Source organism: Cinclus cinclus, chromosome 2, assembly GCF_963662255.1.
Source record: "Cinclus cinclus chromosome 2, bCinCin1.1, whole genome shotgun sequence".
NCBI lineage: Eukaryota > Metazoa > Chordata > Aves > Passeriformes > Cinclidae > Cinclus > Cinclus cinclus.
The window spans coordinates 117,472,779-117,497,634 of NC_085047.1; the positions used below are offsets into that span (position 1 = coordinate 117,472,779).

Below are 24,856 nucleotides of genomic sequence, written 5' to 3' on the forward strand. Positions count from 1 at the left end.
TCAGTTATGTGCTGCTTTTGCCCTGGAGCAGGAAGATGTTTGTCCTTGCTAACCTTCAGGATTTATTGTCGCATTAGACTCTCAAGCTGAGAATCGAATGAAGAAAATCATATTAGGAACCTAACAAATACGTCATGGAAGAATTGTCTGTTAGTCAAAATGAGCTGTGTTGCAGTAAACCCTCTGGCTCCCAACCCAGGCACACCGTGACGTGACTTTGGTATCCTGTGCAGGGTGCAGGAAGACTGAAGGCACAAGTATTTTTTGCTTTAATTAGCTCGTCTTGCACATTTGTCGTTTCCTTCACGCCCCCAGCGGGTCACTCTGTCACTGAGGGGCTCAGGGACCCTGCCAGCCTCTCCAGCATTGTCACAGGAAATGTAGGAAACTGGATTGTGCCAAGGCTCAGAGCTTCATGCTGGAGAGACTTCTGAAGATCTCTGATCCAACATCTGCCTCGTGCAGAGCCAGCTGGCAAATCTCATAGCTTTGTCCATGGGTCTTGAAAACTTCTGTGGATGGAGATGTGGAACCTCTGGGCAACCTGCTCCGATGCTTGATGGAGAAACATTTCTTATTTCCTTCAGTCTAAACCTCCCTGGTTTCAACCTCCACCTGCTGCCTCCCATCCTCCTCCCACGCTCTGCTGTGAAAATCCTGCTCCAGCCTCTTGATGCCTCTTTGGAGGAAGGGCAAGGCTCTGCTGGATCCCTGCAAACCTTCTCTTCTGGGCTGGACAAGCCTCTTTCCTGGGTCTGTTATTCCAGAGCATTCTCCACCCCACCAGTCTCTGGCACCCTGCTGAACTCCCTAGAGCAGGATTTCTGCCAAGGCCTCCTCCCCTCCTGCTCTGCATCCCTGCATGAGCACCCCCTATATCCCATGTGCCCCCTCCCCTCCAGTTATCCCCAGATTCATCCAGTTCATCCCAGGATCCTCCCAGGGCTCTGAACCGGGAACCTCTTGTGCTTTGCCTTGTGCCTGCCTGTTACGCACGGGTGTCCCAGGCACCACACAGAGCCTGTGTCCCTGTGGGGTTTTGCTCATTTATTCCCCTCCACCCAGCAGTGAAACTGTGAAATGAGCAGGGCTTGGGTGTGAGAACCACTGGAAAGCCACCTTGCCCTGGGAGCCATCCTCTGAGCTGAGAGCAGGAGGGTCTGAGTGGCAGATCCTCTGTGCTGTTGGAAATCCTGGAATCCCAGACTGGCTGGGATTGGGAGGGGCCTTAAAGATCATCATGTTCCAAGAGCTGCCACGGGCTGGCATTAAACATCCACCTTCACTGGACCAGGCTGCTCCAGTCCGGCATTAAACACTTGCAGGGATCCAGGGGTAGCTACAGCATGTCTGGGCATCCTGTGCCAGTGCAACAAATTTTGCATTTGTTTCCGATGTTAATTTCCTAAATAAGAAGTGTCAGGGTTAAACTTTCACAATTTTCACACCTTTTGATCTCCAGTTGTCATAAAAAGCAGCCTTGGCTTAGTTGGGATGAGCATGGAAGAGGTGTTTGCTCACTCCACGGAGCATCTCATACTCTGGAATTTGGGGATGACTGTGAAATAGTGGAGTGTTTCCATTCTAAAATATTTCTTCTCTCTTTTTTTTTTTTCAACAAAACCTGTCCGTCCTTTTCCTTCAGTTCAGGATTTAACGGCTAGACAGGAGTGTAGCTGTGTGTGGCAGTGTTCCCAAAGAGCCCAGGGATCCCTGCAGAGGCTGCTGGGGAGCTGCAGGGATGTGCAGCTCCTGTGCTCAGCAGAATCCAGCCACGTGCAGTTTGTGTTGTTGGTTTGTTTTAGGTCTAGGCCATGTGAGAGCTGAGCAGGGATGGAGCAGGACTCACACATCCCTTGGGATTTCAATGGCTCCTTCCACCAGCCTCCAGCTCTGCTCATGATGGGCATCCCAGGCCTGGAAGCCCTTCACCCCTGGATCTCCATCCCCTTCTGTGCCCTCTATCTCACTGCTCTCCTGGGGAACTGCGGGATCCTGTTCATCATCGGGAGGACCCCGAGTCTTCACGAGCCCATGTACTGCTTCCTGTCCATGCTGGCGCTCACGGACCTGGGCTTGGCTCTCTGCACCCTGCCCACCACCCTGGGCCTCTTCTGGTTCAACGTGCGCAGGATTGGCTTCGACGCCTGCCTCACCCAGATGTATTTCATCCACATCCTGTCCTTCATCGAGTCCTCCGTGCTCCTGGCCATGGCCTTCGACCGCTTCGTTGCCATCTCCCACCCGCTGAGACACGCGGCCATCCTGACCAAGGCCACTGTCCTGAAGATTGGTGTGGCCATTGTACTGAGAGGGATGGTCTCGCTGCTCCCCATTCCCTTCCTGCTCAAGAGGCTGAGCTACTGCGGCAGGACGGAGCTGTCCCACTCCTTCTGCTTCCACCCGGACATCATGAACCTGGCGTGTGCAGACATAAAGGTCAATGTCTTCTACGGGATGGTCATTCTGCTATCCACGGTGGGGATGGACTTCATCTTCATCGTGCTGTCCTACATCCTCATCCTCAGAACCGTGGCCAGCCTCACCAGCAGGGAGGAGTGTCTGAAGGCTCTGAACACCTGCGTCTCCCACATCTGCGCCGTCCTCGTGTTCTTCATCCCCATGATCGGGCTGTCCATGATCCATCGCTTTGGAAAGAACGTTCCTCCCCTCGTTAACACCTTGGTGGCCTATATCTACCTCATCATCCCCCCTGCTCTCAACCCGGTTATCTACAGCATCAAATCCACCCACATCCGCCAGGCTCTGCTCAGGGCCCTGTGCAGGAAGCGTGGCTCTGACTGGTAGTGTCCCCCAGCAGCTCTGCCAGAAAGTGATGATGGGCTGGGTGTTCTGTCAGAGCTCTGGACTGGGATGTCTGTCAGAGCTCTGTGACTGGGATCACTGTCAGAGCTCTGGACTGGGATGTCTGTCAGAGCTCTGGGACTGGGATGTCTGTCAGAGCTGCTGGACTTGTTTCCCAGTCAGAGCTCTGGACTGGTCTCTTGGTGCTCCATCCATGCAGGTCGCTGCCAGAGGAAAGGCATGCAGATCCACTGGGATGCTGTCCCCCTACCCAGAGCTGTGAACTTTCCTGTTATGTCCTAGCATGGAGCTTTCCTCCCTTCCTGCAGACACCCCAGGATTAATGACACATCCAAGCTGAGCACAGAGCATTTCTCATTAGGCCCTTTTGAGGGGCACAGAGTACTCTCAGCACTTCTGAAAAACATACTCAGCCATCATCCATATGTCCAGGGTGCCGTGTCCATCCCTAGGGAGAAAACAGCTGCTTGTGCATCTCTTCTGGATGTCTTTGAGTCTTACCGGCTTGCCAAGTCTAATTAATGTCCCAGTCATTGTTCTGCATTGAATGTCATGTATGTGCAGCATCTGCAATAAAATCCATCTATTCGTTGTGGAAGGTCATAAGGTTTGAGGGAGCCTTTCTTTCTGTCTGTATGGTGTGGAAAGATTAGGTTGGAGTTGCCTAAAATCTTCAGGGTGTTCTGCAGATGAGCAGGACTGCAGGCGTCAGGTGTGTGTCTGGATGGGCTTGGGGCTGGAAGCTCTCTTGCCAAAAAAACAAGGGTAATACAAAAACATTGTAGGGATGGATAAACTTCCTGTCACTCAGGCCCACATGCTGCTGCCTCCCCTCTGAGGTGTGCTGGTGCTGGCTGTGCCCCTCAGCGGGATGGAGGAGTTCTCCAGGTGGGAGATCCCAGGTCCCAGCATCTCCTTGCTTGGCTGGAGGCTGGGTCTGAGCCAGGATGGCAGAAAGGTTTCATGGTTCTCCTGGCTCATGTCCTCCCACAGACACAATGAAATGTCCAAAATCATGGAACAGAATCACAGAACCACTAGGGTTGGAAAAGCCCTCCCAGAGCTGTGACTGATCCCCCACCAGTGCCATGTCCAGTGGTAAATATTTCATTCCTTCAAATGGCAGAGCTGTAGTTCTGTTGATCTCAAGCCACATTTTGGCCAGTGTTGAGCACAGTGGAGAATAAGAAGCAGCAGTCAGTGTTTACCTTGGCAGGATGAAGCAGCAAAAGCACCGGGGCAGGATCCCACCCCTGAACTCTCCTGGTTTTGCCTGGCACTGAGCACTTCACCAGCCCAGATCAGTGACGTTCTGTTCTGCTCCACATGTGCAGTAGCTGGGGAGAAAAAAATGGAGAGGAAAAAAAAAGATGCGGAAACAGCTCCATAAAAAACCAGAAAGAGGGCAGGGAAGATTCCTGAGGGGAGGATTCCCAGGCCACTGCCTGCTCTGTGTTGTGCTCATTATCTCGCTGTGTCCCAGGGTCCCTTGCCCAGGGTGAAGCCCCAACAGCTCCCAGGAGCTCAGCCTGGGGAGCAGCTCCCACTGCCATTGGGGAAGGGGAGAGCTCTGCTCAAATATCTCTGATCTAAACTGGAGCTTGCAGGGAAAATGGACAGAAGGGAACAACATCCAGGAGAAAAGAGCTTTGCTGTAGAGATGCCTGGCTTGCAGCATCCTCACACAGGATTCTGTAATTAATGGTTGAGAATTCTGATGGGATTCTGATTCTGCTCCCGTTCTGAAAACTTCCAGAGTTCAGCCCTGGATGTCTGTATCTCCTGGCTGCAGCTGTTCTCCAGAAGGCTCTAGAACAAAAACCCCGAGGAACCTCTGCTACAGTAAGAAAATGTTTGTGGGGAAGTTGGAGGAGAAAGTATGGGGGATTTATCAGCACAGCTGGACAGCAGGGTGGAGGAGGAATGAAAGAAGGAGAGATAAAGGTTGGAGGGCAGAGGAAGGGGAAGGCAAAGAGGGAGAAGGCAGAGAAGGAGAAAGAAGGAGAAGAAAGGTGGGAGAGCTGGAGTCGTTCATCCTGGAGAAGGGAGAGCTCCAGGGAGAGCTCAGAGCCCCTGGCAGGGCCTGAAGGGGCTCCAGGAGAGCTGGACAGGGACTGGGGACAAGGCATGGAGGGACAGGCCACAGGGAATGGCTTCAAAGCAGGATTGGATGGGATACTGGGAATCAGGAATTGTTCCCTGGCAGGGTGGGCAGGCCCTGACACAGGGTGGAATTCCCAGAGCAGCTGTGGCTGCCCCTGGATCCCTGGCAGTGCCCAAGGCCAGGTTGGACACTGGGGTTGGAGCAGCCTGGGACAGTGGAAGGTGTCCCTGCCATGGCAGGGGTGGAACAAGATGAACTTTAAGGTTCCTCCCAACCCAAACTATTCCATGGTTCTTTGACAAGGTGGGGATTGGTCAAAGGCTGGACTTGACGATCCTGGATTTGCAGCCTCAGTAATTCTGTGATTCTGTGATTTACTGCTGGGGTTGCTGCTTGGATCCTCCTAGGAGAATAAATCTGCATTTGCTGGTGTCTCAAAAACATGGATCCAGTTTCCATTTCTGCAGAAACTCAGGCCCTCACAGCACCCGCTCTGCCCACCAGCAATCCCAAATCCCGAGGCACTGATGAAAACCTGCGTGTGTTTATCAGTGCCAGAGAACTAGAGATGAACTGGAGCATCAGGAGTTGTTTCAGTGCCTGTCTCACAACCCCATTCCCTCAGGAAAATGATCAGGGGGGCAGAAATTTTCCAGTGAGATTCAGGTAATTCTGTCAGGGCTGGCAGCTGAGGTGCCTCAGTACCTGTTGGTGATTACTGAGGCTCCTTGTTCATTCCCTTTGTGTCTTAATTCAAGTGCTTGGCTGCCAGCGTCATCCCTGGAATAGATTTTGGGCACAGTGACAGCAACAGTCCTCCCACACTGTGTAAATCGGGTATAAAAAGCTACAGTGTGAGTCCTACTTGTTCTACATCTGAGATGGAAAAGCCCCACATCAGGAGAATAAAGCCTGATGCTATTTTAGGCCTCCAGCACAGATGTGCAATAAAACCCCCATGTTTCAGACCCAACATTACTTACAAAATAACTCCATTAATAACCTTTAGAGCTTGCCATAAAGCCACTTTGCATCGTTAATTTGCACAGATTGGGCATGAAAGGAATAACCAGAAAGTTCAGGAAGTGCTTGAGCTGGTGCTGTCCATCCAGGGCAGGAGGGATGGTGGGTTTATGCCAGCACAGGCAGTGCCTTGGTGCCTGGAAATAGAGAGGTACCTAAAGCAAAGCCTTTTATGTATCTTCAGGCTATAATCCTTGGATCTCAGCACTCCTGGAAAATCTACAGATACAGAATAAGGTGAATAATCTGGTTATTTTTACCTACAGATAGTCTGTTTTTTCCATACGTGTTTTTCATAGGATGAAAATCTAATTTGTATGTGCAAAAAAATTTGAAAGATCCATGTCTCCTTGTGCATGTGAGCTGTTCTGGGGAGGGCTGGGTTGTGGGAAGCAGCACTGCCAGCTTCAGCCTCACGGAGCACATTTCTGACAGGGCACCACAGCACATACGGGAAAAAATCAAACAACACCAAAGTATCACAGAAAGCACTAAAAATCTGCTGGGTTTTTTGTTATCATTTTTAATTTTGTCCTTCAAAAAGAAAAGCAAACAAGTTCAGCTGACGGGTTTATTATTCAAAAGGCTGATTTTACGGTGTTCTGCCTTTTAGAGAATTCAGGCCATCCCTGTTCGAATTTAAATGTCAGCATTTTGTCACTGCATATGTCATTGCACAGAGCCATAACGGGGTAAAAAAGCTCTCTGCATCAGCAAGGCAGCTCTGAGAATGCCAGGAATGGCCCCGCGGGATCCCAGGCCATGGGAAAGGGCCGATCCAAAGCTTGTGTTTCCTTGCAGCAGGAAGCGCCCTGGCATAGCATGAGCGCCCCTGGCACCGCGGGCCATGCCCTTCTCCAACAGCTCTGACCTCAGCCCGTCCTTCCTGCTGGCCAGCATCCCGGGGCTGGAGGCGGCGCAGGGCTGGGTGGCCATCCCGCTGTGCTCGGCCTACGTGCTGGCCCTGCTGGGCAACTGCGCCGTGCTGCTGGTGGTGCGCGCGGAGCCCAGCCTGCACGCGCCCATGTACCTCTTCCTCTGCATGCTGGCCGCCATCGACCTGGCCCTGGCCACGGCCACCGTGCCGCGCATCCTCTGCTTCTACTGGTTCGGCAGCCGGGAAATCAGCTTCGGCGCCTGCCTGCTCCAGATGTTCCTCATCCACGCGCTCTCGGCCGTCGAGTCCGCCGTGCTGCTGGCCATGGCCGTGGACCGCTACGTGGCCATCTGCCACCCGCTGCGCCACGCCGCCATCCTCACCAGCGGCGCCACGGCCAAGGTGGGGCTGCTGGCCATGGCCAGGGGAGTGCTCTTCTTCCTGCCTCTGCCCCTGCTGCTGCTGCCCCTGCCCTTCTGCGGCTCCCGGCTGCTGTCCCACTCCTTCTGCCTGCACCAGGACGTGATGAACCTGGCCTGCGCCAACACCACCCCCAGCGTGGTGTACGGGCTCACCGCCATCCTGCTGGTCATGGGGCTGGACGCCGTCCTCATCTGCCTCTCCTACCTCCTCATCCTCAAGGCCGTGCTGCGCCTGGCGGCCTGGAGGGAGCGGCTCAAGGTGTTCAGCACCTGCATCGCCCACATCTGCGTGGTGCTGGCCTTCTACGTGCCCCTCATCGGGCTGTCCGTGGTGCACAGGTTCGGGAAGAACCTGGCTCCGCTGGTCCACATCATCATGGGCAACATCTACATCCTGGTGCCCGCTGTGCTCAACCCCATCATCTACGGGGTGAGGACCAAGCAGATCCAGAGGAGGATCCTGAGTTTGATTCATGTCACTGACAGAACTCCCCGATGACCTGAGCTCGGCCTCTGTCCTGTGTCCTCACTCTGGCTCATCTTATTTTACACTCAGAGTCTTTGGTGCTGGGCTGTCCTCTCCGTGTGCTCCGAGGTGCTGCCACCAGGCAAGAGCTGATTGTAAACTCCGTCCCAGAGTGTTTGCCCTCACCAAACTCGAAATGGCTGCAATGATCTGAATCCAAGCCCGTCGTGGCAGGTTCCACAAGAAGGGAAAAGTGACTCAGCAAACTTACACAGAAATCCCAACACTGCCCCTCTTGGTTCCTGTCTCACCTCTAACAGTGCAAATGCTGGATGACAGCAGAGCAAAGGCTGGATGGTTTGGGATGATTTAGTTAATTCATTGTTTTCACGTGTTTTCACATGTTTTCACAGTCGCATTCCAAAAGTTTTGCCAGAAAATTTGCATGTAGCATCATTCTCTAAGTAAAATAATGACAGGACACCTGTCCAAAGTGACATTACAGATGAAGAAATGCATTTCAGGTAAAGGACATCCACCTCTGTGGTCTTGTTCTGACCTGTTGTGTGCTCTGTCAAGACCCTTCAACCTCCCATAGCAGGTGCTGTGGAAGAACTTCAGATTCAGAGTTACTAGTAGCAGTTGTAAAAATAATTTAAATTAATAATTGCATTCAATAAATTAAAACATCACAAGAGAAAAAAAATAAGCAAGTTATAAATGTTAGTGGTGATGCCAAGCTGAAGGAAGTCTCATTTCCAAGCCAAAGGTGTTCCACACTGGTAATTCCTAAAAACTCCTGTCGCTGGCACCAGTGAACAGGGACTGGCACCATCCTCTGGCACACCTTGGGGAGATCTGGATGGACGGATGGGAGCCCCTCTCAGTGTTCTCGTTGTCATGAGTTGTGCTTTCACTATGAATTGTGGTTTCACATGGATTGTGGTTTCACTCGAGGTGAAGGCAGGGATGTGTTTGCAGTTTCCCCTGCAGCAGAACCCAAGATGTCTCCGGGAGGGTGCTGGGGCTGAGCTCTAGTTTGGGCACGATGGGTTTTTGGGTTTTGCTGCACAAGGGGTGGCACAAGGCCCTGCCCAGGAATTTCTCAGGCAGTGTTGCCTGGATCTGCACTCTCAGGTGCTCTCAAACCCCAGTGTCTCCATTAGTATCACACAATCCCAAATCCCTGAGGCTGGCAAAGCCCTCCCAGCCCACGGAGTCCCAGCTGTGCCCCACGGCCACCTTGTCCCCAGCCCAGAGCACTGAGTGCCACGTCCAGGTGACACCTGCAGGGATGGGCACTGCAAACCTCCCTGGGCAGCTCTTGCCAAGGCCTGAGCACCCTTTCCATGGGGAAATTCCTGCTGCTGGCCCAGCTGAGCCTGCCCTGGCCCAGCCTGAGGCCGTTCCCTCTGCTCCTGTCCCTGTTCCCTGGAGCAGAGCCCGACCCCCCCTGGCTGTCCCCTCCTGTCAGGGAGTTGTGCAGAGCCACAGGGTCCCCCCTGAGCCTCCTTTTCTCCAGGCTCAGCCCCTTTCCCAGCTCCCTCAGGAATTCTCCAGCCCATTCCCAGCTCCCTCAGCCCCTCCTGGGGCTCCAGGACAGGGGTCAGGTCCAGCTGTCCAGGCTCTTGTCCCTGACTTTAGATGGGATCTCGCCAAAGGCTCTGTCCTGTGCCAGCCCTTCCACTGCTGTAATATTTGGTGCAGTTTGGTGCAGTTTGTTCCCAGTGCCAGTGAACACTGAGAGTAAAACAGGCCTAATTTCTGTAGTCTGTGCTGGTATACAGCTTCAGTCTTGGTATAACCTTCTCTGCTAAATTCAACCCCAATTTATTTTGAGATAAATAGTTTCATTTAGGCGAGTTACAAGCAGCTCTCATCTGGGACTTCAAGGCAATTCTGTCTCCTGTCATTTTTGGCATATTCTGGTTTAATAGAGCTTAGAAGGGGAAAAAAAATAAATCATAAAAATGAAAACAATCTGCACCTGCCTGTACAGGTACAATCTGTACCTGCCTGTATGTGATTTGGGAAATGTGAATTAATTTTTTGGAGGCATTATGTGTCTAAACCCTTTTCAGGTGGCCATGGCATTGAAAAATGGCTCCTGCTCATTCCCCATATGTTCCTTTTTTTCCTCCTGTGCTGAGAAAAAAAATAATAAAGAAAAATGAATGAACCACCCTGGAATGCTGTATTGTATTTCTTCCTCATTTATTTCTCAGAGAGTTAATAGAACCTCGGCACAGGAAGGCATGATGGATTTCTCCTGGGCGCAGATAAAAACTCCCTCACTCACATCTTGTTTTCCAAGGTTTAGTCATGGGATGTTGCTTTGCTGGGGAGCAGGACATGCTGGGACATGGCACAATGAACATGGCAACCTCTTTCCTTCTGGAATAGCCAGTGCTGAGGCCCCAGGTCACCTCTCCTGAGCAGGAAAATCTCAACCAGACCATGGGGACACCCAGCCCACATCTCCTCCATGAGCAGAGCCAGAGGTAGGGATGGTCCAGCTTAGCTGGGAGAGTTGGGGGTCACTGAAAAGGGAAGGGTTGAGACAAGGCAAGGGATGGTGGGAGGGAGGAAAAAGCAGGATGGGAGAGGTGGGAAGAGGATTGGGAGTCACAGGAGCCTGGAGGTGGCATTCTCTCCTCTCCTCTCCTCTCCTCTCCTCTCCTCTCCTCTCCTCTCCTCTCCTCTCCTCTCCTCTCCTCTCCTCTCCTCTCCTCTCCTCTCCTCTCCTCTCCTCTCCTCTCCTCTCCTCTCCTCTCGTTATTAAGTTTGGAAAAGCCCTCTATGACCATTGAGTCTGACCATTAACCCAACCCTGCCAGGTTCCCCATTCCAGCATGTCCCTAAGCACCATATCCATGGTTTAGAACACCCCAGGGATGGGCACTGCAAACCTCCCTGGGCAGCTCTTGCCAAGGCCTGAGCACCCTTTCCATGGGGAAATTCCTGCTGCTGTCCCAGCTGAGCCTGCCCTGGCCCAGCCTGAGGCCATTCCCTCTCCTCCTGTTTCCACCCATGGAAAGGGTGTTCAGGCCTTGGCAAGAGGTTTGCAGTGCCCATCCCTGCAGGTGTCACCTGGACGTGGCACTCAGTGCTCTGGGCTGGGGACAAGGTGGCCGTGGGGCACAGCTGGGACTCCATGGGCTGGGAGGGCTTTGCCAGCATCAGGGATTTGGGATTCTGGCCTAGTGGAAGCCCATGGCAGGTGGTTGGAACCTGATGATCCATCAGGTTCCTTCCAACACAAGCCCTTCTATAATTCTATGATAGCTCTTGTATCCCCTCCAAATCAAAACACTGGAAGAAACCAGGTACAAACCAGTAATACACAGACCTGACTGTGAAATCATCAGCACTGAGTGGGTTAAAAAATGCCACCTTCTCTGACTTCTGTCTCTAATTACACCTGAACTATCGGGGGAGAGGCAGAGCTCCCTGATGGGACTGATGTGTCAGGAAGAAAAACATCTGTGGTCTCTGCAGAGCAGAGTCCCTTAGGGCTGGGGCAGAAATTCACTGCTCTGCAAGAAGGGCTTTGGAGCCATCGCTGCCCCGGGCAGCCCCACTCCTGTCTCCCCTTGCCTTTGCCAGCTGTGGTCCCTGTCCCTGTGCTCTCCACAGAAGAAAGTTTTAGGTAGAGCATCACCAACAGAGGCAGCTGCCTGGAAGGAGGTGAAGAAGAAAGTTGTCAGGACTTGCCATTCCCAGGATGTTTAAGACTTTAAGGAAAAAAAAATGGGAATGTCCCCAGGGTGCAGGTGACCCCAGCCTGAAGCACCTGTGAGGTTTCCAGCACAGCCCTGAGTGCCCAGCTCCTGCTGGTGGCTGGTGGCCGTGCTGGGACAGGCTGGGATGGTCCCAGTGTGACATCTGCAGTGGGACCAGAGCCCAGCTCGGCCACATCAGATCCTCAGGGACGAAAAGCCTGGTTCTGTTCTGGGACACTGCCTGCAGGTCCCCAGCAGGTCCAGGAGGGTCCTGCCAGGCTGGGGACACCAGCCTGGTCTGCACTGCAGAGCTCTCAAGGGCTCCTTTCTCCCAGGCCTTAGGGAAGAGTGAGCTGAGCAATGTGCAGGGTTTGGGTGAGCTCCTGACCTTTGGGGGCAGAACAGGCAGCAGTGGAGCATGAGCTCGTGGGCCAGGGGAGGGCAGCTGTCAAACACTCTGACACTGGCAGTTTCTCCCTGGAATCCATTCCTTCTTGACCAAGACAAGCACTTGGCAGCTCAGTTTACAGTGAGGAGCAGCACGGTGCTGTCAGGTGTCCTCAGAGCTCCAGGGCTGGTGACAAGGATTCATCTTCCCAATAACCATGCCTCTGGAAGGTTTACTGCAGACCAGCTTTCCTCTGGTCTCCTGGGCTGGTCACCTTTTAGACACTGGACAGTAGCGGGTATGCATCTCAGGAAGTCTTCCTGTTCAATTTATCCAGGAGGAATCCAGAGTGCTCCAGGAGAGCCCCACGAGGAGGAGAGCTCCACGAGGACACCCCCAGTGGAAGCTGCCAGGACACATTTCACCATCAGGGGCTCTCCTGGCCCAGTGCAAGCAGCTGCCAAAGGCTGTGGGGCAAATCTCAGCTTCCAGACCCCTGTCATGCCAGTCTCTGCCACTGGCCAGGTCAGCCCCAGAGGGGTTGATGCTCTTGTTTTCCCCACAGGACAGAAAGCCTTCAGCACGGGCAGCAGCCAAGAAGGGCTCATGTCCCTGAACATGAACCTACAGGAACCCTACTGCCTTCTCCCATCCCCTTATTTCCTCCTCATTGGTACTGCTGGGCTGGAGGAGAGGCACTTCTGGGTTTCCCTTCTACATCAGGTATGGCTGGGGAACATCACCCTCCTCCTCATCATCATCAAGGCAGAGCCCAGCCTACATGAGCCCGTGCTGGCCTTCACTGGCCTGGTCCTGCTGACCTCCACACTGCCCAAATCCTCAGCATCTTCTGGCTGCGCTCCAGGGAGATTGGGTTTCCCTCCTGCCTCACTCAGATGTTCTTCATCCACTCCTCCATGGTGGAGTCGTGCTCACAGCCATGGCCTTGGATCATTCCTGGCTATTTGCTGCCCACTGAGGCACTCCAGCATCCTCTCAGTGCCCGTGGTGGTGGCCCTGGTGAGCCTGGTGCATGTGCAGGGGGTGCTGCTGGTGAGCCCCAGGTGCCCCCTGCTCCAGCAGAGACATTTCTGCCAGCACCATCATTTGCGAGCACATGTGGTGAAGCTGGCCTGCAGGGACAGCAGGGTCATAAATGTCATCTATGGCTTCTTGTGGCTTTCCTGGTGACAGGGACTGCCCTGGTGCTGGTCTCTGTGTCCTGCGCCAGGATCCTGCTCTGCTGTGCAGGGAGGCCTGGCTGAAAGCCCTCAGCACCTGCAGGTCCCACACCTGGCTCATCCTGCCTTTCACACCCTTGCACTGGGTGGGCAGGGCAGGCCTCCCCCCACCCAATCTGAACCTGCTGTGTCACCATGTGAACCCTGCTGTGTGTGGGGTGACAGCCAGGCAGCTCTGGGACAGGGTGGTCATCCTCTTCCAGCTCAAGGGACCCTGACGGGTTCACATTGATCATTCTGAAGGTCTTTTCCAACCTTTTTGATTCTGTATGTGCCTCAAACTGTGCTCATAATTTACTGCAGCTGGGTAAATGTAACAAGAGATAACACTGGGACTGCTCAGGGAGGAACCTCCCTCCCTACCCCGAGTTTAAGAGATCCATTTGTGCAGAAATCACTTGATTCTCTCCTCTGTTATCACTGTCCAGGAGGTTTCATCAATTGTGTGATGAAACTTGACATAAAAACGTTCAATCTGACTTCTTCACCAATGAGAATGCAGTTCACCCCTCCCAGGAGTTAAATTCCTCCCTGCTAAAAAAAAAAAAGTCCTCTCCTGACTATTTTTGGTGTAAGGCTGAGTGGTTCTGAAAGAGCTTCCTGCAGCAGATTTCATCTTATGAAGAGTGTTCCTGAACTCTGTGGTGGCATTTAAAAATTCCATAAGAACGGGCACTTGGAGTATGGGATTGTGGTGGCCTTGGCAGTTTTATGGCAATGTTGGACTCAATGACTTTAGAGGTCTTTTCCACCCAAAATGACTCCATTAATCCATGGGAAGGTGCTTCCATCTTTGTAGAAGCAAATGTGTAGAATTTAGTTTGAACCATTAACCTTGTTTTAGTAAGAATGCAAGAACTGAAACATTCCTGTGCGAGAAGATTCCAAATGTCCTGTGTAAACACAAAAAGCCTTCCAAAGACATCAGGAATCTTCACTGCTGCCAGCACTGGGAGGGACCAGTCATGGGGAGGTCATCTCTCACTGGACTGGATTGCACACACTCCACCCTGCTCAGGTGAGAGCTCACCTGCAGAGCTGCCCCAGCCCATCCATCCATCCATCCATCCATCCATCCATCCATCCATCCATCATCCATCCATCCATCCATCATCCATCATCATCCATCCATCCATCCATCCATCATCATCCATCATCCATCCATCCATCCATCCATCCATCCATCCATCATTCATCCTTCCATCCATCCATCCATCCATCCATCCATCCATCTATCCATCCATTCATCCATCCATCCATCCATCCATCCATCCATCATCATCCATCATCCATCCATCCATCCATCCATCCATCCATCATTCATCCATCCATCCATCCATCCATCCATCCATCCATCCATCCATCCATCCATCCATCATTCATCCTCTATCATCCAACCTCCAGAGGTTCCTCCAGCTCCACTAGTGTTGTGATTTTCAGGAGCTGTCCTTCTCCTGGCCAGGAGCTGATCTCAAAGGTAAAATTCCCTCTTGCTGCTTCAGCCAAGTCAAAATAAACAGCTGTGTCACACACACACAGATGTCACACACACAAACAAATGTGTCACACACCACAGATGTGTCACACACTCACAGATGTGTCACACACAAACTGATGTGTCACACACAAACTGATGTGTCACACAATTACAGATGTGTCACACACACACAGATGTGTCACACACACACAGATGTGTCACACACAAACTGATGTGTCACACACACCCACCAGCTCCACCAAGAGTGGTGAGAGGGCAACAGTGCTTTTTGAACTCCCTTCTGTGAGGTTGTGCAGGACTCGTGGTCCCACTGATGCCCTGTCACAGTCAGGTGTCACCAGGTGATACCTGGCGTGGCTCTGGGGTGCTAGGGCTGTACAAAGCTTGTTGCAGCAGAAGGAAGCACATTCTCTATGTGGAACCCAGGTTTCAACACCCCTGTGAAAACAGAGGACAGCTGTGATCAGTCCAGAGCCTGCCTTGGTGTCCTATGCCAGCTCTGGGAGCTCCCTGTGCCCTCCTTGCGCTCCCTGGTGACAGCACAGATCAAATCGAGTCCTACAGCAATCCCAGTTTCCCCCTTCCCCCTGCAAAGGGATTTCATCAGAACCACTTCGCTGTGGGATTTGGGTCATCCATGGTGTGCGGGCCCCTCCAGCTGGAGCTCCTCTCCCACAGAGCCCAGAACATGTCCCTGCCTGTGGCAGGGGGTGCAACAAGTGCAGCTTTAAGGTCCCTCCCTGCCCAAACCATCCCATGATTTCTGGTGCTCCTGTGCCCCACCTGCACCCTTTGCTGTCTCTCATCACACCCTTCAGCAGATGGAAAAGGAGAAAGGCTGCATTTGTCTCCTGTCTTGTGTCTGTGCAGCCCCTGCCACTGGGGCTGTGCTCCCAGGAGCTACAGAAACAGCAGCAATTACCAGAATTTCTCTGTCACCCACGCTCGAGGGCACAGGTCACTCCCACAGGTCTAAGGCATTGGCAAATCCAGAACTTTTTGTTTCCCTTCATTTCCGAGTTCATTCAGTATTCCAGCTGCTGCTGCCATTGCTATAACCCCAGCTGCTCCCAGTGCCAGGCATTTCAGTTGATAGTTATTAGGAAAACACACAGCAACTCTAATTCTTATCAGGAATATTGTTATTGCAGCTACAGCTGTGAGGAAAATTAGGCAGTGTGCACAAACCCAGCGCTCATCTCCTACAGAACTGTCAGCTCAGGGCTTCCAACCCCAGCCCACAGAGCCCTCAGGGAAATGCTGCTCTGTGGAATACAAATCATAACAGAAAAGAGATGCTTAAAGGGCTCAAGCTTTGAATGCACAATGGTGCCTTTGGGGTTGTTAAAAAAAAAAATTAAAAGCAAGCAATAAAATGCCCCTCAAGCTGACACTAATGAGTTCCTGACTTGCCCACTGCTCTTTTTAGGAGCTGGTGTGAGAGAAGTTAAACTTTTCCAGCCCCCCAGCATTCAAGGAATTCACACTCGTCTGTCTATGCAAACAGGGAGCTTGGCATCGTTTAACGGAGGGTTAAACTCATCAGCATGCTATGAGAAATGGATTTGGTGCCTTTTCTACTGCCCCACATCCAGCCAGAGCTCCAGACATCTGCGCCTCCACTCCTCACTTCAGCAGCTCAATAATTTGCTAGATAAGTTAGATCAGCAGCAGCTTTCCAGAGTGCTTTTAATGTCCTTCAACACGAACATACAGATTTGAGTATTGGAACCTGAGCGTGCAAACTCAGACGTGCACAGCATCCACATCTTCTGCAGCATCCCACAAAAAACAGTAGATGGATTTACTCACTCTGTGCATCACCCACTGTTCTGGGCTTGGTAAAAATGGGTAAAAATTGGGACAAGTCCCGTCGTCTGCCCACGGGGCTGCCCTGCAGGGTGGGCACCCTGCCCATCCGTGGGTCTGCTCACCTGGGTTGCTGCACAGGCAGCCACAGGCAGGAATGTTCTGAGCCCCTTTTGGCCGTGTCCCTGTGGGACACAGCAGCGGGGAGCAGGCACGGGCACAGGATGGACTCCCCAGCCTGGTGCTGCCGTGAGGGATCCCCCAGGGATGCTCAGCCCTGCCCTGATGGAGGAGCCTGTGGGCAGCACCAGGCTGGGGAATTCATCCTGGGCTGGGCTGGCCTTCCCAGCACCAGCTGCCAGGCTCCCAGTGCATCCAGGAGAGCTGGAACCATCCCCAGGCATGGCTCACAGCACAGGCTGGGCTCTGTGACCCTGGAGGGCTTTTCCAGCCTCACTGACTCTGGGGTTCTGCTCATTCTGTGCTAAAGCCTCACACTCCCTTCTCCACGTGCCTGACAAGAGTCGAGTTTTCCCATGGCAAAACTTTGTGGAGAGAGGGCTGGGAAAGGGCTGAGGAGAAGGAGGAGCAGGGTGATCTGTGCACAGCAGCCCTCGCCTGACCTGGGCCAAGAAAGGTTGAGGGAGACACAGTAAAAATATCAGAACTGCCCAAGAAGAGCCTGGTCTCCAAGGTCACGGGGTGCCAGGCACTGAGAACTCCTGCACTTCAGGTTGGACTTGGGGGTAGGAAAGAGAAACTCAGCAGCAGCTCAGAAATGTGATTCCTGCACGTGGCTGGTTCTCTGCTGCAGAGAACTGGGGCTGGAAGGGCACTGACAGAGGGGAGGAGGCAAGGGGGTGGAACAAAGGAAAGATGAAGAAATCAGCTCTGACAAGCCCCTCTGGGGTTTCCAACCTTCCTTTCTCCAAAGTCACCGAGGGATCAAAAATCTTTTAGCATCCACACGCTATTTCTGAGGGGCTTTGCAGCACTGCTGCAGTTGCCATGACATCAGATGGTGGCAGTGAGACAGGGAAAAGTCGTGATCCTGTTCCTGGTGCAAGGGGCTTGGGGAAGAGAGCAAGGAGGGCTGGTCCCATCCCTGCAGTCTCCCCTCTTGCTTTGGCCATGTGGGTTAAAGTCATCCTGGGAAGTCTGCAAGGATCCCTTTGTGCCACAGGTGAAGAGATTTTCTGTCCAAGTATCTCTGAGACATGACAAGGCATCAAAACCTGCCTGAAACGGCCCCTGCAGGAGCACAGACTCTTTGGGCAAGTCGGGAATTCCCACGCAGTTCCTGGAGAATACAACATCTTTATTTATCTCTCAAAAGCAATGAAGCATCTTTTAAACATCAGAGCAAGTGCACTGTAGTCCCCCTCGCTCCAGCAGTGTCAAACACAGCAGGCACAGCCAGGGGCAGCTGATGCTGTCATTGCATTCCAGCCCCTCCAACTCAGGCTCCTGAAATGCTCCATGGCACTGCCACTCCCGACAGAATTCCCTTGAGAGGTGTAAAACTGTGCCTATAAATACATGAAAAATAATCCCAGCAGGGGCAGCACAGAGCTGCTTAAAGAGTATTTTTGGCCTTTGCTAAGAAGTGAACTGGGGACTTTTTCTGCTCCAGAAATTTTGCTAAGTGTGGGGGAAAGGCCAGATAAAAATAATTACACCTGATAGTCCCTTGGTTCACCAGCTCCTGACTAACATTTGAATAGGAATTCTTTAAAAGATGCTGGGAGTTGCAATCAGCTCAGATTTGGTTCTGATTAAGAAAAGATGGAAAACTCCTGAGTGCCTCTGAATCGCACCATGCAGCTCTGGACTGGTGGGGAGCTCACCCCAGCAGGATGATGGATTGTTCTCCCACAGCAGCACAAAGCTTTGATGGAGGAGCTGCACCCACTGCTGCCTGGGAAAGAAAGGAAGGGAACATCCACCACGACAGCAGAGAGCAATGACCAAGCAGAATTCAGGAGAGGAGGATTGCTCTATGGCAAAAGGGGCAGGAAAAGGCACTGGGAAATTGTGTTAAATTATAGAAATCACAGCTGTGACCTGTGCTTGGATTCCTCAGGCACTGGGAGATGGCAGCTCTCCTCCTGAAGCCCACCATGAAAGTCCCAGATTGCTTTGGGTGGGAGAGACCTTAAATCCATTTAATACCAGCCCAGCCATGGCAGGGCCACCTCTCACTGTCCCAGGGTGTCCCAGCCCCAATGTCCAACCTGGAACTGGGCACTGCCAGGGATCCAGGGGCAGCCACAGCTGCTCTGGGAATTCCACCCTGTGCCAGGGCCTGCCCACCCTGCCAGGGAACAATTCCTGATTCCCAAGATCCCATCCAGCCCTGCCCTCTGGCAGTGGAAGCCATTCCCTGTGTCCTGTCCCTCCCTTGTCCTCAGTCCCTCTCCAACCTCTTCTGAACCTCCCTGGGGTCTGAGTTCAAAGATTTTCTCCTAGATCAGGTGCCCTCACCGGAGATGGTGCCTGGCAGGTCCAGGGATGGGCAGAGCAGCTACCTGAGGGTAGCAGCAGCACCATGAGGGAATTTTGTGCTCCTGATGCTGCTGGCTTCACCTTACCCCACATCACTGCAGAGCTGGGAGAACAGATTTGGACAAGGCTTTCAAGGACGTAGTGGGATTTTGGGGTTCTGTGCACGGCCAGGAGTTGGACTCGATGATTCTTTTGGGTCCCATCCCACTCAGGAGGTTCTGTGATTCCACAATTGTGTTTGCAGTCCTCCCTTTTCCCAGGGTCCTCCCGGGGGTCACCGAGTGTCTGTGCCAATCCCCGCACTGAGAATTCCACACAGGAGATTCGGGAATCCCGCACTTGAGAGCCCTACAGAGTTTGGGAATCCTGCACAGGAAAAAGTCCTGCAGGGTTCAGGAATCTGGGTCTGCCACAGCCCTGCACAGTTCAGGAATCACCCAAGGGATGATGACCCGAGTGGCCCAGCTCTCCTTGCCCAGCACAGACACACAGACATGCTGCCCAGGGGCTGATGGACGGGTTTATTTGGGATTTATTTGGGGTTTATTTGGGGTTTATTTGGGGTTTATTTGGGGTTTACTTGGGACTCAGGGGCTCCTGCTGTGCTTGGGATGCTCAGTGGTACCTGTGAGCCAGAGCGTGAGCCACCACCCCCACGAGCTTCTGCCAGGCAGCCTGGCACACCGGGCTGAAATCCCTGCCCAGGTGGGATGCCAGCACGATGACCAGGATGTCTCCAAGGAGCTGGAGGAGAAAGGGACAGGGGCAGGGTCAGTGCTGGGAGCTCGGGGTGTCCCAGCTGGGGCTGAGCTGTCACCCAGGCTCTGCTGGCACTGGAACCCCTCCACCCCGTCCTGTGCCCCTTGGCTCCAAACAGCTTCTCCTTCATGTCTCCCTGTTCTTTCTGCTGCAGATTTTCCCCTGCCCTGTCCCTCTCCTTCCTGTCCCCCCCAGACAACACCTGCAGCCCACAGGTTTCCTCCTCCAACTTGTCCCTCCTGGAGAAAACTTCTCCTTCACTCCTCCTCCTCAGCCCATGGCTCGGTCCCTGCTCCCTGCCACAACAGAATCCTCAGCCTTTCCACAAACAGCCCTGGGGTTCGAGAAAAAATATTTGTTTCATTCTTCAAAATAAAATAAAATAAAACCAAAGGGAAAGAACATTGAACTATTCCCCCTTTTCTGGAATGCTAAACCACTTGGATTTGGTCTGAGAACCAAACTGAAAATACTACTCCTTTTGCTTTTTGTCTCTAGACATAAATGAAGAGAATTATCCTTTTTAGATTAAAAATGTTGGAGAAGAGGGGAGTGTGCCACTCCCCGTGCTGGGCAAGGCAGGACCCGGCTCCTTAGTTCTGCCAATCTTGCTGTGGGAGTTTGGATTTCCTGAAATGCCCTGCTGAGCTCCCCTGCCTCCTCCAGCCCAGGCTGCACCTTCCCCTGGGGTTGTTCCCAGCCAGATCTCCTCCAGGTAACCATCCCTCCATACCTGCCCCTCCCTTGTTCTGTACCAGCACAAAAAAATGGGAATTATAAGGGAGAAAGTCACAGAAAATGTTGGAAAGACCTTTGTACAAAACCATCTCCTCTCTTGGGTGCTACACAGGGGTTCTTCCCCACCAGCCCAAAAAAATGTCCCTGGACAGAGCAGCGGCAAGGTCTGGCTGTCCCCTCACAGCCCAGGGAAGGGTTGGGGCTGCAAACACAACTCACCCTGAAGTTCTCGGGGTCCACGTGCAGCTTCTCACAGTGCAGCTCAGACAGCTTGGAGTAGGTGCCCTTGAGGTTGTCCAGGTTCTTGATGGCCTCCCCAAAGGACGTGAGCACCTTCTTGCCATGGGCACGCACCTTGGGGTTGCCAATGATGGCCGTGGGGCTGGACAGGTTCCCAAAGTTGTCAAAGAACCTCTGGGTCCAGGGGTAGACGATCAGCAGCCTGGGGAGACACAACAGAAGCACGGGCACATTAAAGCTGCCATGGCTGGAGTGGTTTCCCTCTGCAGGGCAGCGGGGCAGGTTCCAGAGCTGCACCCACCTGGACAGAGCTGGACCTAACCTGGCCAGAGCTGGACCTAAGCTGGCCAAAGCTCACCCACATGGCCAGAGCTCAGCCACCTGAACAGAGCTCACCCACCTGGCCAGGGCCTCAGCACCGCACTCCTCCACGCTGACCTTGCCCCAGACGCTGGCGATGAGCTGCTTCTCCTCGGCTGACCAGTGCACCATGGTGGCTCTGCTGGGCTGCAGGAGGGCACAGAGAGGACACAGAGTGGACACAGATCCTGGAGCTGAGCCCAGACCCTGCTGGGTTTTATCCCCTGGCCCAGCTCTGCTGTGGGTGGGGGTCCTGGGTGGGAGCAGGGAGGAGCAGGAGGGTGGTCAGAGCATGGCAGACAAGAAGGGGCCTCTGGTTATCCTGAGTTCCAGAGCTTTATCCTACCCCAAGGGCAGATCCTTCACCTTCCAGCATGGGCTCCTGCAGAGGAAGGGCTGCAGGACCCCGGCACCACTGACCATCCCCACTGACCATTCCCTCTGACCATCCCCACTGTCCATCCCCACTGACCATTCCCTCTGACCATTCCCACTGACCATCCCCACTGACCATTCCCTCTGACCATTCCCACTGACCATTCCCTCTGACCATCCCCATTGTCCATCCCCACTGACCATTCCCTCTGACCATTCCCACTGACCATTCCCTCTGACCATCCCCATTGTCCATCCCCACTGACCATTCCCTCTGACCATTCCCACTGACCATTCCCTCTGACCATCCCCACTGACCATTCCCACTGACCATTCCCTCTGACCATTCCCTCTGACCATCCCCACTGACCATTCCCACTGACCATTCCCTCTGACCATCCCCACTGACCATTCCCACTGTCCATTCCCACTGACCATTCCCTCTGACCATCCCCACTGTCCATCCCCACTGTCCATCCCCACTGACCATTCCCTCTGACCATTCCCTCTGACCATCCCCACTGACCATTCCCACTGACCATTCCCACTGACCACCACTGGCCATGGCCAGGGGCTCAGGGCAGTGAGCTCTGAGCTCTGAGCCTCGTGCCCCAGCTCTCTTTGAACGCTGGGCTCTGCCTGCCATCTGGGAAGTGCTGAATGTTCAGGCCAAAATACAGCCTGTATTTTTATAAAATACAGCAGAGCCACTCAGGAGGGTTTGCCATCAGCAAACCCTGCAGGTCCCTGCCCTGCCCAGGAGCTGTTCTGGAGCTGCTCAGGGGATGCTCAGGACCTGCAGCCAAAATCTGCATTAACCCCACTGCCCTCCTCCTGTAACAGAACTTTGCCTCTTCGAATTAATTTGTGCCTTTCAGAGCAGGAAGAATCATAGCTGGACTACGGAGTCCAAATTCTGAGCTGGATTTCAATTATCATGTTTGGACCTTTCCAATTCAAGGTATTCCAAGACAGAATCTCACGATGGTTTGGGTTGGAAGGACCCTAAGCTCATCCATGCTGTGTGAGGCTCACCCCCATTGTCCTCTCAGCTGTGGGCAGGGAGCAGGGGCCCTGTAGCACCAGCCCAACACCAGCCCCTTCCTGCTCTCAGCCACATCCATACAGAGCAGTGAAACACGCCTGGAACATGAGCTTTGTTGCTGCAGGTTCTGCTCTGGGCTCTAAAACCAACCAAAACTCAGCTCAGGGAAGTCCACCTTGTGGGGGAGCCCCCTCTGAACCTGCCAAGTTCCACACTGAGCCAGGCCAGGTACTCATGGAGCTGTTTGGATTCCCCTGACACACCCTGGAGCACACCCTCACCAGGACCAATGCTTGGGCAGATTTCCTCTTCTGTTTTCTGCATAAAGCCCTAAGAAGCGCCATTCTCACTGAAACCATCACAGGGGGTTTGATCCCAAAGTGCCAGGGTTCAGTGCATGTTTTCCTGCTGTTTTCCAGAGGATTTGGACTGGGCTAAGGAAGAGTTGCTGAGTCCTGTCAGACTGGGGATGAGTGAGGAGCTGCCCAGGCTGCAGCAGAGCCCAGGGCTCACCAAGCTCTTTTCACAGCTCAGCACCTCCTCCAGGGACCATCTCCTGCTAAGTGCCTTCAGAATCGAAAATATGGCAGGAAAAGCAATTAAAAGAAAGAAAGCAAAGCAAGGGAGGTCTCCAGTCTGACAATATCTTTTTCCTATGCTCATTGTTGACTTTTTTTTTTTTTGTGGCATAGGAATTAATAATCTTCATTAGATTTCCTTACATTTGCCCTTTCTGCAGAAAATCCAGTCCCCACAGCTGGGGGCTGGACCATGCTGACAAATCAGGTGGAGCTCAGCCTGGCACAGGCAGGGAGAGGGGATGTGCATGGAAAAGGGATGTGCTGGGAAAAGGCTGCCTGGCCACCACCAGCCCCCACCCTCCTGCACCCCCTTATCAGCCCCACCAGGATCTGGGCGCTGCCTGTGCTGCCCTGGGCACCACCCAAGAGGTGCTGGCACCCACAGGGATGCTCTGACATCATGGAATGGGAGCAGGAAAAACAGCAAGGGGAGAGAACATCTCACAGGATTTGTGTGCTGGGTGTCACCCCAGCTGGAGATGGAGAAGGGAGTGAAGCCACAAGGCAGCAGCAGGCAGGGCTGTTCCCATCCTGTGTCTCAGCTGGTGCAGGGGATGCCAGAACCTTGGAGTTCTGCTGGGGCTAGTAGGATCATGGAACAATAGAATGGGTTGGGATGGAGGGACCTTAAATCCCACCCATTCCCACCCCTGCCATGGCAGGGACACCTCCCACTGTCCCAGGCTGCTCCCAGCCCCAGTGTCCAACCTGGCCTTGGGCACTGCCAGGGATCCAGGGGCAGCCACAGCTGCTCTGGGAATTCCACCCTGTGCCAGGGCCTGCCCACCCTGCCAGGGAACAATTCCTAATTCCCAAGATCCCATCCAATCCTACTTTGAAGCCATTCCCTGTGTCCTGTCCCTCCCTTGTCCCCAATCCCTCTCCAGCTCTGTTGTCCTTCCTACCTCCATACACCTCCTTATCCAAACATTTCACTCATTTCTGCCTGAAGTCCATGAACAATCATGTTCATAGGACACTGTTCACATCTGTCATGAAGACTATGAAAAGTTGTGAAATGTTTGAGGGTTTGATGACTCTGTGCCCCCTTCCCAGTGTTCCTGCAGGGAGAAAAACCCTTCGGGACTTGCCGTGAATCATCCTTTCTCCTTCTCAGCGTGTGCCTTGACAGAAGGAACAAAATGCCTCTTTCCTGGGGTGTCCTGACTGAGAAAGGGCATTTATGGGTCACAGGGGGCTTCCAACACCTTCCCATGGGTCAGGGGCAGAGAGTGGAGTGCCCAGAGACAGAAGTGGGGGAGGCAGAGACAGAACACAGTGGGAGGTGGGATGAGCTGTGCCCAGTGTTTTCCCTGAAAACTGAGCACATCCTTCAGCCAAACATCGCTTTTGCCACATCATGCTCTGCTCAGAGGCTTCCCATGCCAAGAACAAACCCTACCCAAAAAAGTCCTGCTCTGCAGGCACCTAAACCCACCCAAAACTCACATCCATGAAATTAATTCGCTGCTCTTGGCAGAATCGGGCCCCCCCAAATTGCAGAGTGGGCTATGAAGGGTGGGAGGGATGTGAATAAACAAAGTCTGGACAGGCCTTGATAGCAAATGTTTATCTAAAACCTGCCCCCACCCAGCTGGCTGCTGGGCCCGTGTGACTCAGCCGATTTTGGGGAGTTTTTATGCCAGGGATGAGCCAGGGTAGATTAAAGTCTTCAGTTTGTTTGTTGTCCCCCCAAGAAAAATATGAACGCTCTCAATTTTCCTTGTCTAGGAGACACATGCAGGTATTACAGTGAAATTCTGAGTGGTTCCTCCGTGCAAAGTCCCCGGTGTGTGAGCCCGGGGGTGGCAGGACTTTATCAACCCAATATCCTGAAAGCACGATTTCCAGAGGCTAATCCCACCCAAACCACCCAG

General features: G+C 53.2%; 4 protein-coding genes across 11 annotated transcripts; 3 read left to right on the top strand and 1 right to left on the bottom strand.

The window, feature by feature from the left end:
• Positions 1–913: 913 nt before the first annotated feature.
• Positions 914–4,005, top strand: LOC134041439 (olfactory receptor 51G2-like). The gene has a single exon (XM_062488241.1). It carries the CDS (start codon positions 1,834–1,836, stop codon positions 2,806–2,808), a length of 975 nt encoding a protein of 324 aa, XP_062344225.1. The 5' UTR covers positions 914–1,833; the 3' UTR covers positions 2,809–4,005.
• Positions 4,006–4,045: 40 nt separating this feature from the next.
• LOC134041440 (hemoglobin subunit rho-like) lies at positions 4,046–24,481 on the bottom strand. 8 transcript variants are annotated; one of them, XM_062488244.1, is made up of 6 exons: positions 22,680–23,095; positions 21,019–21,125; positions 20,598–20,820; positions 19,507–19,625; positions 18,968–19,247; positions 4,136–4,163 (listed from the first exon to the last, which is right to left on the bottom strand). In XM_062488244.1, exons 1-5 carry the CDS (start codon positions 22,755–22,757, stop codon positions 18,974–18,976), a joined length of 801 nt encoding a protein of 266 aa, XP_062344228.1. In that variant the 5' UTR covers positions 22,758–23,095; the 3' UTR covers positions 4,136–4,163; positions 18,968–18,973. The 8 variants fall into 8 exon arrangements, with proteins under 8 accessions (XP_062344232.1, XP_062344235.1, XP_062344228.1 ...); XM_062488248.1 differs by lacking the exon at positions 18,968–19,247 and having other exon boundaries at positions 4,046–4,163; positions 22,680–23,088; XM_062488246.1 differs by lacking the exons at positions 4,136–4,163; positions 22,680–23,095 and adding an exon at positions 24,429–24,481 and having other exon boundaries at positions 14,441–19,247.
• On the top strand, positions 6,466–8,958 carry LOC134041438 (olfactory receptor 51E2-like). The gene has a single exon (XM_062488240.1). It carries the CDS (start codon positions 6,801–6,803, stop codon positions 7,749–7,751), a length of 951 nt encoding a protein of 316 aa, XP_062344224.1. The 5' UTR covers positions 6,466–6,800; the 3' UTR covers positions 7,752–8,958.
• Positions 10,913–14,093, top strand: LOC134058155 (olfactory receptor 51E1-like). Its single transcript, XM_062515255.1, is given in 5 exon segments — positions 10,913–12,663; positions 12,666–12,756; positions 12,758–12,996; positions 12,999–13,064; positions 13,067–14,093. Coding segments are annotated over 5 exon segments (1,422 nt in total). The 5' UTR covers positions 10,913–11,858; the 3' UTR covers positions 13,288–14,093.
• Positions 24,482–24,856: the final 375 nt, after the last annotated feature.